At 32.8% G+C, this 15,670-nt stretch overlaps 1 protein-coding gene across 1 annotated transcript in view; it reads left to right on the top strand.

Moving 5' to 3' along the window:
• Window positions 1-15,670, top strand: part of alpha-Man-IIa (alpha-mannosidase 2) — an 80,982-nt gene that overhangs the window by 33,922 nt on the left and 31,390 nt on the right. Inside the window, exons 6-9 of the mRNA XM_072523625.1 lie at window positions 2,076-2,262; window positions 4,927-5,104; window positions 9,855-10,036; window positions 13,290-13,475. Coding sequence (XP_072379726.1) covers window positions 2,076-2,262; window positions 4,927-5,104; window positions 9,855-10,036; window positions 13,290-13,475 — 733 coding nt within the window. The remainder of the gene's footprint in view (window positions 1-2,075; window positions 2,263-4,926; window positions 5,105-9,854; window positions 10,037-13,289; window positions 13,476-15,670) is intronic.

Here is a 15,670-nt window from a genome sequence, read left to right as displayed (position 1 = left end):
AGATAGATGACACTGAAATGTTCTGCTGGAAAATAATGTTGCCTATTACAAGGACAGACCATCAAACACATAATTCCATTCCAAGAAAAGTAAAGATCAGTAAGAGATTCTCTAGCAAAATCCAACTGTAACAATTAAAATATTTTGGGCATGTCCTGAGGTCAGATATATACAAAAAAGGAGAGACATCATCATTCAAGGAAAGGTAGAAGGTCGAATGTAAGGTAATAGAAATGACCAGAGACAGATGTTATGGAGACAGCCCATACAAGATATCAGGATGACCACTACATTCCTTCCTCTTCCTCTTCTTTTTATGTAGACATTACTCTGTCTGTTTTTCAATGTGCCTCCAGTAAGTTGTCATTCCATCGTTTTCGTGGTCTTCCTACTGATCGTCTTTCTATTGGGGAATCGTCTCTTGCTGTCTTTACTACTCTATTTGTTGTCATTCGGTTTATATGATCGTTCTATTCTACTCTTCTATTTCTTACCCAGTTCTTGATGTTCTCCACCTTGCATCTACGTCGTATATCTGTACATCTAGCTCTGTCCCATAGTGTCTTACCATCAATTTTTTCAAGTGTTTTCATCTCTGCTGTTTCTAACATCCTTTTTGTCCTGTCTGTGTCAGGTCGTGTTTCTGCCGCGTATGTCATTATTGGTCTGATGACTGTTTTGTCTTTCTGCCTTTCATTTCTTTCCCGATATTTTTATTTTTCCATATTGTTTCATTCAGGCAGCCTGCGGCTCTATTTGCTCTATTCACTTGATCTTCCACTTGAGTTTCGAGCTTTCCGTAGCTAGATAATGTGATAAATAGATATTTAAACTCCATCACGTGTTCTACTATTTAACCCTCCAGCTCCAACTTACATCTTAGTAGATTTACTGTTATATATGATGTTAAATTTTCTTGCGGTTATATTAAATTAGTGCAGCATATGTTGCAAATAATCTTCATTTTGAGAAATTAGCATTGCGTCGTTTGTATAGCAGATTATTTTAAGTAGTCTTTCTCCCATTTGGTATCCTTTTTTAGTTCTTACTTTTTTTATTATTTCATCCATAATCAGGTTGAACAATAGAGGACTCAGAGATTCTCCCTGTTTTATTCCATTGTCAGCTTCAATAAGGTCGGTTAGTTCTTCTTTTACTTTTACCTTTATTGTGTTGCTTTGGTGAATATTTTCGATCGTTTTGATTATCCCTAGAGGCATCTCTCTTGCGTACAATAAGTGAATAACGGATACATTCCTTCCAGGGGGTCAGAACTGAAGAGGAAGAGATATATATGAAAATAAAAAAATGATTATTTTGAATTTATTAAATATTTTCAGTCGTATCAGACCATCATCATCATCATCAATTTAGATAGCAGGGGAACAATATTTAATAGATCAGTCTCATAGATCAATTTCAATAGAACAGATGAATCCGCTCTATCCATTTTTGAAAGAAAGGTGCTACGCAAGATATTCGGAGCGGTCTGTGAGAACGGAATATGGAGGCGTAGATATAACTTTGAACTGCAGAATATCTACAAGCATACGTTTGGTGGTAAAGATATTACCACTATAATTAAGCGAAACCGCCTGCAGTGGGCAGGACATGTAGCCCGGATCCCTGAGTCAAACATGATAAAAAAGATTCTAACAGCGCAACCCGTGGGAATGAGAAGACGGGGTAGACCAAAGCTGAGGTGGATCGACGGGGTAACACAAGATGCCGAGAAGATCGGAGTCGGCAACTGGAAAATGCAAGCGGGGGACAGAATAGAATGGCGTAGAAAGCTTGAGAAGGTTGAGGCCCTCTAAGGGCTGTAGCACCAAGATGATGATGATGATCAGACCATCATCAGTGAGATATAAAAAACAAGTAATTCTACTTAAATTAATAACAAACGGGTAAAATTTTGACTGTTAAATAAACATTTGTGATAATCACTTACTTAATAAAAGCATGCTTGTAGTCACATAATGTATAGGTCAGGTATAAAAACCTTAACTTCACATTTTAACACGTTGTCAACATATGTGTCATGATACTTGAATTCGAGTTGTTTTTCCTTTTAGATAGCACCGGCAGTACAGAAATTTTAACACATATGATGCCTTTTTATTCTTATGACATACCACACACATGTGGACCGGACCCGAAAATTTGTTGCCAGTTTGACTTTAAACGACTGCCAAATCATGGCCTCTATTGTCCTTGGAAAGTAGCACCTCAAGTCATTACGGAGAGGAATATTGCAGAAAGGTAAGTTATAAACTTTAAACTTAAAACTTGCTTGATTTAATGTATAAAAAAATAAAAGGACCACATAAAAATAAAGCTAAGAAAAATTTTTATTATTTATTTAATATTTTTATAGATTTTAATAAAATTGAAAAAGTTTACATGTTGTATAACGGTCACGGACTCTACCAATTGTTTACTGTATCCTTTAATATCATTTATATTAAATAAGTAAATTTAAACTATAAACAAATTGTAAGAACACAGTACAGATATTTCTGAACTAATATATTTATGATTAATGTATGTACAATTATAGAAATGCAAATTACTGAAATATAAGAATCGCAATATCCTATAAAATTTATCTTGTCAAAGGTAAAAGTAAGTGCAAAACTTACATACATTGTAAATTACCTCAGAAACAAAACAATTGGTTTGATAAAAAATATTTTTTAGAAATTGTGAATCTAGTTCTACAAAATGTTGTCTAATACATATTTCACAATAATGTTCCCTTTTTATGGCCTTAATTAAATGTTTGTTGATCTAGATTATGATCTACAGGAAACAAGACTCCATTTTCTATGGTAATGTTATGAAATACTGATGTTGCTACTACATAGTCACATTCTACACAGCTACATTCATAGTCACTTCCAAATTTAATCTCATTCCATTTTTAAAAATTGGGAGTCATCGTTTCCATACCTATTGCCTTTCCACAACATTTCTAGTTTGTATGGGAGATTCATTATAAAGATTATCTGCTTCCATTCTAGTATCTTGTCTAGCCGTGTCATCAAATATGATTTCAAACTGTAACCACACTGACCAACTATAAAAAATAGTACAAACCTAACAAGATCTCTAGCTTCAACTCATTGTATGCCACTATTATTAAATGTTGTTTGATCATGTACAGGACCCAGCCATTTTTTAACAATATTTATGCATAAATTCTTTTTCTGAACGATATATTTCTGCATTTGCACCACCATAAGAATCAATTTGTATTAAAGTACAAATAACTGCAGCTATGCAGTTGGAAATCATAGAATGGCATAAAACTCTTCTTCAACTTGGACCATTTCATCATTTGTTTGATACATTTTCAATTCTTGAAGCTGTTGCCCTCGATATACCCATATAGTCAGCTACTGATTTTGCATTTTTCCATAAGCAAAAAATATTAATGTTAAAAGCTTCTCCCTAAAAATAGGTGCTGATTAGTATTTTCTCTATATACATTAGAATATTCATCTTGGTTAGTTTGACTTTTTAATGATTTTTTATCCACCAATGTTAAAGTAATGAAAATTTTTATTATATCTTAATGATATTATTTACTCTTTGTCGCGAAGTTTTAATAAAGGTTCGATCTGTTTAAATAAAGAATTAACTGTATCTTTTGGTAAAGGAATCTTTTAAAGAATTATAAATTATCATAATATTCATCATTCAGGAATAAAGAAGTTCATATTAGATTAGATTAGAAGTATCATATTAATTTGAAAAAATATTAACATTTTAAACAAAAGAAGATACTCAGAATTTTGAGAATATAATGTATAGCTACATTACAGATTGACAGATTTCTACCATTATTTAAGTTAAAGTTGGGTCGTAGTAGGTATTATGAAATTGAAATGTATACTTAAAGTGGACTTTTAATTTATTTAATGTTCTCTTTAAATTGATTATGATATCGGGTGTTATTAAACAGACGATGATTTTATATTGTTATTAATTGGGTGGGATGATATTTATGACTTTTGACATTTATGATGCATTTTGACGTTCGAGAATCGTTAGGAATCGAATTTTAGTATCAATCTTTTATTTTTCTGTTTGTTTTATTGACAGATATACTTTTAATTCGAGAGTAGTGAATCGATGTGCAGACCTGTTATTCTATGACGCTACTCATGACGACGCCATCTTGTGGCGCAGTATTTAACTATAGAGAAAAAAGTAAAATACGACCAGTATAGAAGCTTCGCTTCAAAAAACTCACCAAGAAGCGGTATACACAATGCAAGTGGAAAATATTTAGTGCAATAAATTGCATTAGCACAAAGTAGTGTCTATTTTCTGTTTAAATTTCATGGCGCTGCATAGCTGAAGTACTCTAGAGAAATGCGAAATTTGTCTTCGGTTCTAGCTCTACCTGATGCGTTCTCGACAAAGATCGACTTTTAGAGGGAAAAGAGAGGCGTTCATGCTTTCTAGCTCATATTATGCCACCGTCTATAAAATGAATTACAGAAAATTTTTTCTGAAAGATGGAGTTATTTTTGTATATACACATTTTGTGAATGTTTCTAATTTTGTTATGCGGCCTTTATTTTGGAAAATTTCCTATATTTCCGGAGACGAAGGGTAACTACTGAAATGCAGGCACCAAAACCGCGAGGATCGAAAAAGGTCGAGCAAATGACCGCGTTAGCTCGACGCGTTTTGCGCAAACTTTAAAAAGCATTTAAGGGTCTGTTGAAGCAAGGCCTTGAATCAAAATAGTTTCGATAGTATGCGATAAAACCTATCCGAAAGTCATAAATATAAATGTAGTATGTAGACAATTTTACTATATGAATGTTTAATTAGTTATATATTAAAATGATTTATAATTAAGATGAAATGTGATCTCAATTATTTTGTTTGTACAATTTCTTCCATTTTTAGAGCAGAGCTTCTATTGGATCAGTATAGAAAGAAATCGAAACTGTTTAAGACTAATGTAGTTCTGGCTTCTTTAGGAGACGACTTCAGATATGATCATCCAACGGAATGGGACGTGCAGTTCGAAAATTATCAAAAATTATTTGAGTACATGAACGGAAATGCTAAATTAAATGTACAGGTAAGTGTATACACAATAAGCGAAAATAAAACGGAGCATATACAATAAATGTATTCGGGCTCGACTCCGCTTCAGGCAGTTGGCCAACAAAAGGTTTTCAAATAATTATATTATAAAAATCAAATACTCAAGTGGACTGCTGGATTCTAAACTATTTCGACGCAAATAGGTTGCCTCTCCCACCACGTGTCACACATCTCATTTCAGTGGAGAGCACATAGCGATATCGGTAGCGATAGTCAGTCATCATTTAAAATCAATGAGATGTGGATGAACTTAAACGCGAATTTTTTTGCGTATTATCTATTAGCTTCAAGCTGAAGGTAACAACGTTAAGATAGGGTACAAAAAACTAACTGTGGATGGCATAAAATGGGATTGGGCCGGAAATGGTACTTTCAAACGAGATAATTCAAGAAATATGGACACAAAAACGGCATATAGTAGTGGAAAAAGTAAAAGACGACCCAGTATACCGACTGATCTTAGCGATGAACAGGAAAATGAGTTTGAAAATAAATAGCAAAACAAAAAATAAGAATATGTACCTAAATATTGCGACATGGAATGTACGAAGAGGGAGCAATTAATTAACCTAATAGAAGAACTTAAAAAATATAAAATACACATCATAGCAATACAAGTGGAGGCGATAATAGGAATTTTGGAGTGGGTTTTGATGAGGCAATGAGATGGCAATGATAAATGAGAGATGCAATAATGAAAAGGCATAAACGGAAAAAGAAAGTACAACGTAAATTTAATTTTGAAAAACTGCGAAAATTGGAGGTAGTGCAGAATTATCAAAAATATATACAAGAAACCTACGCCAAACAAGATAGTGCTACTGTGAATAACATACAACAAAAGTTCTTGAAAATGACAAACACTATAAAGGAAGCAACGTTGCAGAACATACCAAAAACAAAAAGATTTAGAAAAAACCACTGGTTCGATGACGAATGTAGAACAGAGTTAAAAAAAGATTTGATTTGAGATTAAAAAGTTTGCGATCGCAAAAACAAGCATATAAAGGTGGAAAGAATATTTCGAAGAGATACCAAATGAGGGAGTGACTACTGAAGAAAATTATAATGTTCCTAAACCTCTAAACCTCGAATCTATTAAACAAAGATACTCTTGTATTTCTGAGTTGATTGGGCGTAATGTTGGCACGATGCTGGAAAATTTTCGCCCTTAACACCATTAAATTTTCTTCATTTTCAAAATTGTGCCGATAAATATTTGATTTAAGAAACCCCAAAAAAAAAGAAATCATTTGGGGACAAATCGGCTGATCTTGGAGGCCACTTGATTGTACTTTGTTGCAATTATGCGGCTGGGAAATGTTCTTTGGAGAAATTCGGTAACTGCTCTGGTATTATGACTGTGACATCCGTCATGCTGGTACCAAATATGTAACATTGTGTTGTATTGTAACAGTTCGAGGGATTTAGTGCCGTTGGAGTTGATCTCAATAAAAAGGGGCCTTTTACATAGTCACCCGAAATCCCCTACCAAACATTTTTTCCCCAAAACCAAAGTTTTGTGGGTATTGTGTAAGCATAGGAATACTTAGATGCTTATTTTCCCGATACCAATATCGAACAATGGATGGATTATGTTTCCTGTGAAGAGAAAATTTCGTTTCGTCAAAATGTTGTTCAAAGATTATTACATTTGTGACAGTTTTGAATACTCCCACATTTCCGAAATGTTTGAATTATTTGGTCAACTGTGGGACTTAAAGGAACCGTTCTATTCTCAAAAGCAACAACGAATAAAATCTACTATAGTATTTTTCATATAAAAATGCGTGCACGTCATTCAAGATTTACGTCGTCAGAACCCCACAGCGTTGCCAAAACATCAGAATAGTTAGTAAGTGAGGAATTTTAAAATGTCAACTATTTGTCAAACTATTATATTAACAGTAAATACACTTAGTTTTAAGATTACTGCAACACACTAAAATACATAAAACATTTTAATACAAAATTATACATTTTAAATTTTAAACTTACCACTTTTAGAGCATTAATAGTAAAAATGTCCCGCCATTATTTCTTGTTTAAAATAATCTATCTTATGTGAAAGCTTATCAACTTTCTACAGACTATTTAGTTGTTTGGCATAGCACAATCACAATACACAACAATAATTAGTTTTTAAAGCTATTAATCTAAATTTAATATGTATTTATAAACACAATATATTAATATAATAATATATTATGATCAAATTGTATAAGAAATCAAAACATAAACAAAATTCTTACTCTAAAAAAACGGCAACCCTTTAAAACAATTTTGCCACACGCTGAACTGTCAAAAAATTTGAAGTATTCCTGTATCAGTTGCGTAAAATTGTCTAATATATTTAAATAAAAATTATTATTTTGTGGAATATTAGACTTAAAGAGTTATTTCATAAAATTTATATTATTAATAATAACAAATGTTTTTGGTTATTTAATCAATATAATTCTAAAATTCCCAATATAATGATGATTACATTTTTCTGATTATTATACCATGTTGACGCCTATGAAAGATCGAGCAGTTCCGTATGGGTTTCGTATTATTAGCTGTGTTAGGAAAATTTGAACTCTAAGTTTGACGTTCTGGAAATTTTAAATATAAGTGACGTCACTTTATATAAATTGTGACGTGCACGCATTTTTATATGAAAAATACTATATTTCTTAATTTAAGTGACCTCCAAAATACCAAGTTAAAAATGTCTATCTCTTCTTTAACTGTATACATCTTAATGTATTTACGAAATTGTTTTATTTTCATACATTACAGACTTACCTAACAACCTACTCAGTGAACTGCGTAGTCTGGACTGAGAGTGAGACGCGACGCAATGTTGTCAACTCCATTGAAAGCTATTATAGTACGAGTTGGGAGATTATTACAGTACAATAAAAAAATATAGTACAAGAAGAATTTCCTCGTCTGATATATTAGAATCTTCGGACTTTTTTTTGTACATGTCCATTGTCGATTGTGTACATCCAGATACATTTGCTTTGACGGCTCAAATATTATGCATGTACTATTTTTTTTCTTTTAGACATTGAGATGAAAGTATTGATAAGCTAACGTTAATAATATTGGTAATTAATCTATTTATTTGTTTTGTTTTAATTAAATTAACGTTCGTAATGATGCTTGAGACCTGTGAGATTTTTTCATTTGTTTATGTTTTGCACTAGTTTCGTGAAGTTGCAATGCCTTTAGTGACCTAGAAAAAACTTTTCAGTACGCCTTTGTTTTGGAATTTTTATCACTACAAACCCATTTAAAAGTTGATTCCTATTATTTGCCATATTTTTATATTCTCTTGATACAAATATTCTTTTTTGGAGGGAGAGATGGACTCTGGCCTGTTCAGAATCGCTTTCATGCATTATTAGTTACGCGAATTCTACAAGTAAAAAAATACTTGCTGTTAAGTATACATATTAATAAAACAAAAGTTGTAATTATCGTACAAATGCTAATTATCGTGCGTTTGGCATCATTGACGCGACGTTCGAAGTTAAACAGCCGAGCTCAGCTTGACAAATGAAAATTTCGGTTCCTTTCGGCTGGCCTCACAAAAGGATTTAAACGATATTTTTCTACATGTCGAACTTATCGTTTCTATAATTTATGGTGTTATGGTCTAAGCACAATATTAGAACCAATAAAAACACGAATTTAATGAAGATATAATTTGTAAAATAAACCAGCAAAGAGCAAAATGGATAGAACATAAATATATGGATGATAGAAGGATCAACTATAGTATTTTCAATATTAGAAAGGGCACCGGGTGGCAAAAACATGGAAATTGCCGAGAAACATAATTGGGAATATTAAATAAGAAAAAAAAAACACTTATTATCATATATCTAGAGCTCATAATTCGAATGATCAGATCTAACGTTTTCTCTATTTTGCTGTATGGCTGTGAAAGTTGGTCAATGGACTCTACTTGGGCGCATAAGTAAACAAAAAGAATTACTCAACATAATTAAAGAGAGAGAAAATACTTAGGTCATGTGTTGAGAGGTGAAAGATATGAATTACTCCAAATCATATTGGAAGGTAAAGTTCAGGGCAAAAGATCAGTAGGAAGACGCCAGAACTCGTGGCTGAAAGACCTGAGGAGATGGTTTGACCGCTCATCCACAGAAATCTTTCGTGCAGCAGTTTCCAAAGCTACAATTGCCATTTGGATCGCCAACCTTCGAAAGGAGACGACGCAATAAGAAAAAGAGAACTTTAAAAGCAACGTAATTCTTGTTCTAATGTTCTAGCTAATGTTCATTCTAATGTTTAGCCACTCATGTAAAGACAATTTTGCTGTAATAAACCAATAAACCAAATGTAGTAATGGCAAATTCAGTTAATTTCTGAAAGTTTGTATTTTATTTTGAAAACAGTTAAATTAAAATCTAGCGGTGAAGAATTTTTAACAACTAGTTTATAGCCCAACCCTAGGATAACTGTGATAACGGTCATAATAGTGGCGTCCCAAAAAAATAGTTTGTAGAGTTGTCAACCAGTCAACGTATTGCAACGATGAGCTGTAAATTTTTGGCATACTACTGCAAAAATTTGTTTTCATAACTTCAATACCCCACTACTTTTAACTACATACAACTTTATCACCTCCAGGAAATAAAAACTATCACATTCTAATTCATAAATTTTATTTATTTATTAATAACGTTATTTTCTTAAATATATTACAGGCTCAGTTCGGAACGTTGACAGACTATTTTAATGAACTCCGAAAACAAAAATATAAAGATTTTCCTACTTTTTCTGGCGATTTCTTCACCTATGCGGATCGTGATGATCATTATTGGAGCGGCTATTATACCTCTAGACCGTTCTATAAGAGAATGGACAGAACGGTACTATCCTATGTAAAGTAAGTAAAAAAAAACTATTAGGTCAGTTTCATAACTTGATGGATTATGGAGATAACGATATTAAGTTGTATAACCACTGTTTTGAGTCAATTGTTTGAGTTTAATCTCCAAAAAATAATTATTTTAATTAAATAGATTATACAATCGTACTGATATGAGGATACTTGACACTCAATGACATTTGAGGGATTGACAAAAATGTTTACGGTGTTGTGTAATTATTGTTGTGTATTGTGCTCAAAAAATGCCAAAACAACTCGACAGTCGTTGCAAAGGGCTAGTTTCTTCGTTAATAGATTACTTTGAACAAGAACGAAATAATGATGGTGGTACTGGAGTAGTTATTAAAGAACCCAGTGCAATATTAGTGCGCAATGCTTCATAACATAGCATGTTATTACATAAAACGCCAAATTTAAGCTCAACTAAAGCTGAAATACAAGAATGGTTAACTAAAAAGAAAATAAACATGTTTAAATGTGATCTGAAAATAGTGTAACAGTAAGTGTTTTACATATGTAAAATGCAATAATCATGTAAAATTTTGTACATATAAATGAAAATAATTATTTTTTAGAAATAAACCACCTTGTGTGTATACGAGACACCATTTAGCTGAGCAATGGACACAAAGTGCTATGTCTTTCTCTATATAATTGCATATTTAACCCTATTGAACTAATTTGGGCATTTCCAAACAATATTTCTTCTTCTTCTTATCGCACCGTCTCCTTTCGAAGCTTGGCGATCCAAATGGCAATTGTAGCTTTGGAAAATGCTTCACGAAAGATTTCTGTGATGAGTGGTCAAACCATCTCCCCAGGTCTTTCAGACACGAGTTCTGGCGTCTTCCAACTGATCTTTTGCCCTGCACTTTACCTTCCCTGCTTGGATTATTAATCTTGATTCCACCTTGAACCTCGTCTAATGCTTTTCTGAATATAGATTCCGAATACAAATTAAATACTAGCGGTGATAAGACGCAACCTTGTCGCACTTCTCGTCGGATTTGTATTTCGGATGTTGTGTGCTCTATTGCAATTGCTGCTGTTTGGTGCCAATATAGTTCTGAGATAATTCGCAAGTCTTGTTGGTCAATTCCAGATGTTCTCAGAATTTCGATCATCTTTTGATGGTTAATACAGTCAAATGCGTTTCGATAATCAATAAAACATGCATATACATCTACATTCATGTCTCTGCATCGTTGTGTTAACACATTTAAGTCAAAAAGAGCTTCTTGTGTTCCCCATTCATTTCGAAATCCGAATTGAGTGTCACTCATCTGAAACTCACACTTCTTATAAATTCGTGTTTAAATGATTCTGAGAAAAGTTTTAAGGACATGAGACATCATGCTTAATATTCGATAGTGTCATATATCTTATTGAATAGTGCTGTTATTAAGTCGAGGCTTTTACTTTCGTTGTCTGCAATTAATTTGAGTATTTCGTCATTGATATTATCTGGACCGGTTACTTTTCCGTTCTTCTGAGCTTTTACTGCATAAATAACTTCTTCTTTTGATATTTTTGGACTTTTTTCATTTATTCGATCATCCGTGGATGGTGGAGAACAAGGTCTATCATGGTCAAAAAGTGTCTGAATGTATTCTTTCCATCTCTCCAGTTTGTCTTCTGTACCTATAATTATCTCGTTATTATTATTTCTTAATATTGTTTCTTGTCTCTTTCTATGTCTACCTGTTATTTCTTTCACTTTTTTATGGGCTTTAATAGTGTCGTATCTTTCCTGAAGTTGTTCAATTTCTAGGCATTTGGTTGTCATTCAGTTTTCTTTAGCCTCTCTGCATTTTTCCTTGTATTCTATTGGGTTTGTTTTGTGTTTTCGTCTTACGTCCATGAGGTACATGATCTCTTGCATTATCCGTTCTTGTTTTCTGTTGTTTTTCGTGAACCCGATGTCATCTTCTTGTATCTTTGCTATTTTCGTTTTTAGAGCAGTCCATGTTACTTCAATGTCTGCCTGTACAAAGTTCTTTAGCGTTTATATTTCTTTCTCAACCTTGATACTTATTTCATTTTTCTTTTCAGGGTTCTTCAGTTGTGAGAGGTCTGTTTTTCTTGGCACTTTTTCTCTTTTGACTTTAAGAAACCTTTTTAGTCTAAAATCCATTATAACTGGATTGTGATCGCTATGAACAATATTACAATAGGCATATTGGCAGAGATAGTAATACAGAAAAAGCTTGTTTGAATATGAGGTCTGAAACACTCCTCAAATACAGAAGAATTTAGCAACAAAAACATTGTGAAGAAAATAATATAATGGTACGAAATAAAAAGAATATTCGATAGACTGATATTGATTGAAGTTATAACGATAACTAAATGCGGTTGTTTGTTTTTTTAATATACCATCCTTTTTCATTATAGATACGTCTTGCTCAGTCTTTCTTTTTTACCTTTTTTTATTTTGAGACAAACCACGAAGTCTTCAAGCCCCAACTCTTTGGGTACCGTGGATATCAGTAAATATAGGTATGGCCAATTTGAAACTAGTGTATTGAAATTTACTGATAATGATCATCTTTATTAGTGTTATTTATTCTTTAATTTCCGCTGTCACTTATCTACATATTTTTTATATTATTATTATAATTGTAAAATTTTTTATATTAAATGTATATTTGTATATTATGTGTGGGTTTTCTTTCCCTTGTGGATATACTTGGATAATTCCATAATTGAAGAATTAGTTTTCACATTTCTATTATAGTTGAAATAACTTGAGAAATGGTAGGTTATATCTCGAGCTTAACTATTAACTTTTGGCGCACTTCCTTTGGTGTTCTCTTTAGTTTCTTTTGAAGGCCTTTTTCGGGATGCAATTCGGTTAATAAAGATGACTATTTTTGGTAGTACTAAATAGTACTAACAACTTAGAGTAGGTGTAGAATCTGTTCAAATTTATTTAAAATTCCAACAGGCGTATCAATTTCAAATAATATATTCTTCTAATTTATTTGTTTGAATAAGGCATCGAATTCTAGTGAAAGCAGTATCATACATATTTATGATAAAATCTTTGTACAGTTTTCCCAAACAGTACACTAAAGCTAAGGAGCTTGAAATATATTATGAGATGAATATAAAGTAAAATGTAAATTGAGATGATAAAGGGTAGTAAGGAAAAATCAAATGACACGAACACAAATAAAGAAACAACAAACAAATTTAGTGTAACAATGACACATTTTTATTATTTTTTAAATGTTTTTAATCGTTTCAGGGCAGCTCAAATTATTCATACATTAGCATACTTAAGCGGTAAACCAGGAGCATCTTGGATTGTTGATACAAAGCTCGGTTTAGAAAATATGATAACTTCCGCTCGAAATGCCCTTTCTTTATTTCAACATCATGATGGAATTACAGGAACTGCTAAGAATCATGTTGTTATTGATTATGCAAAGAAGTAAGTTCTTGTTAAATCATATTTTATGTGGTATCAAACTAGCAGAAGGAACAATAAATATAAAGTTACTAATGTAAAGCATTAAAATATCCACAAGGAAAAAGTTAATTTCCTGTAATCGGCTTTAAAAAATCCTTAATAAAAGATATTTGTATAAATATACCTTTTATAAGAGATTTTTCAATACAAATTTTTATCAAAATATTATTTTTGTAAAATTATACAGTACGTTAGGTTTTAAATTAGTTGTACACCCTATAAATGGCAACCTTACGCGCCATCGTCTGTCTACGAACCTCCGTTGACCCGTCGCCAATAATTTGTCATTATACCGCGGTTGTTTAAAGCAATACCAGCATAGATTTTTAATTTATTTTTGTAAACAAAATGTCTGTTTATACGCCTACAGAAAAGGTTCAAATAATAAAATGGTTTTATGGTAGTAATTCTGGACAACAGTGTGTAGATATATTTTCTGTGTGTTTGAGGTGAGACCAATTCCTTGTTAAAATTTTGACAATTGCCGCAAAAATTGCAGAAAATGTCACGCTCAAGAAGTGTCACCAGAAAAATTTGAGGAGAGGGAATACCGGGATACACAAATTTGTGCAACAGTCGAGGTGCATTCAAAACGTTCAAGTAGAAGCGTGGCTAGAGAGTTTGATGTTCGAAACTGATGTACTGTAACGAAAGTATAGAAAAAGTACGGTTACAAGAATTTTAAATATTCTACTAAACTATAACTAAACTAAACTATAAAACTCTAATAACGAAGGCTAATGATGAACCAAATTTTATTAAAAACATTTTATTCACTGATCAATCTTCTGTTTCGTTAGTAGGGAGACACAATCCTTCCATTACGAGCTATTAGGCACGAGAAAACCAGCACAGAAGTGTTGTTTACCGAACTCAACGTTCTCAAAAAGTTAACGTCTGGACTGGCATTTTAGGAGACCACATAATAGGTCCATTTTTTATTGAAGGCAACTTGAATAGTAGAGTATACCTCGATTTATTACAGACTCATGTTCTTCTCGCTATTCTCAATCTTCCTGCTGTAAATCTGGATAATGTTTGATTTCATTAAGACGGCTGTTCATTCACAATGCTCGAATAATTAAGGAGTACTTAAGCAATCTCCTCTCTTTCCGAGAGGAAATGCAACATGCCCTCAAAAATATGAAAAATAATAGAGCTCCGGGGGAAGATGGTGTAGTCATTGAGACAATTAAACTAGGAGGTCCACTTTTGATGTCCCTAATCCAAATACTTTTTAATCTATGTCTGCATAGTGAAAACATTCCAAGAATTCGGTTACAATCCTCCTCTACAAAAAAGGGGATAAATCAGATCTCGAAAACTATAGGCCAATTAGTTTGCTTAACCACCTATACAAGCTCTTTACTCGAATACTGACAAACAGATTAGAAACAAAACTCGATTTCTATCAATCAGAAGAACAGGTAGAATTTCGAGCGGGACACGGAACAAACGACCATTTGCAATGCCTTAAAACTCTAGTTGAAAAGTCTATCGAATATAACAGACCCCCTTGCTCTTATCTTTGTCGACTTCCACACAAAGCATTTGACACGGTCGAAACAGTTGCTATCTTAAAAGCACTATCAGAATGCAGAATAGATCACAGGTATGCAAACATTATTGGAAATCTATACGAAAATTCGACAACAACCGTTAACCCCCATTGCATGACTGAGAAGATAAAAATTGGCAGAGGGGTGCGGCAGGGAGATACCTTGTCGCCAAAACTATTTATAGCAGTTATGGAGTACGCATTTAAACGGCTAGAGTGGGAATCAAAGGGTATTAGCATCGATGGAAAGATATTCAATCATCTCAGATATGCCGATGATATTGTTCTCATAACAGAGAACTTAGAAGAAGCCAGAGTTATGCTACAACTACAGCAAGTAACCCAGCAAGTCGGTTTAAAAATAAACTATGGAAAAACAAAAATGATGACCAATCTCGTCCCCAATGAGCTAATAGAAATCGAAAAGTCGCCCATAGAACTTGTGGAAAAATATGTGTATTTGGGTCACGAAATAAGGTTAACGCGAGATAACCAAACATGCGAGCTACTCAGAAGAATAAGTCTGGGTTGGGCTGCATTCGGAAAAATGAGAGACGTATTTAAAACAAATATACCGATCCATTTAAAAAGAAAAGCT

The sequence above is a fragment of the Diabrotica undecimpunctata genome, chromosome 2 (assembly GCF_040954645.1).
Source record: "Diabrotica undecimpunctata isolate CICGRU chromosome 2, icDiaUnde3, whole genome shotgun sequence".
NCBI classification, from domain to species: Eukaryota; Metazoa; Arthropoda; class Insecta; order Coleoptera; family Chrysomelidae; genus Diabrotica; species Diabrotica undecimpunctata.
This window is presented reverse-complemented; position numbering and strand designations above follow the sequence as displayed.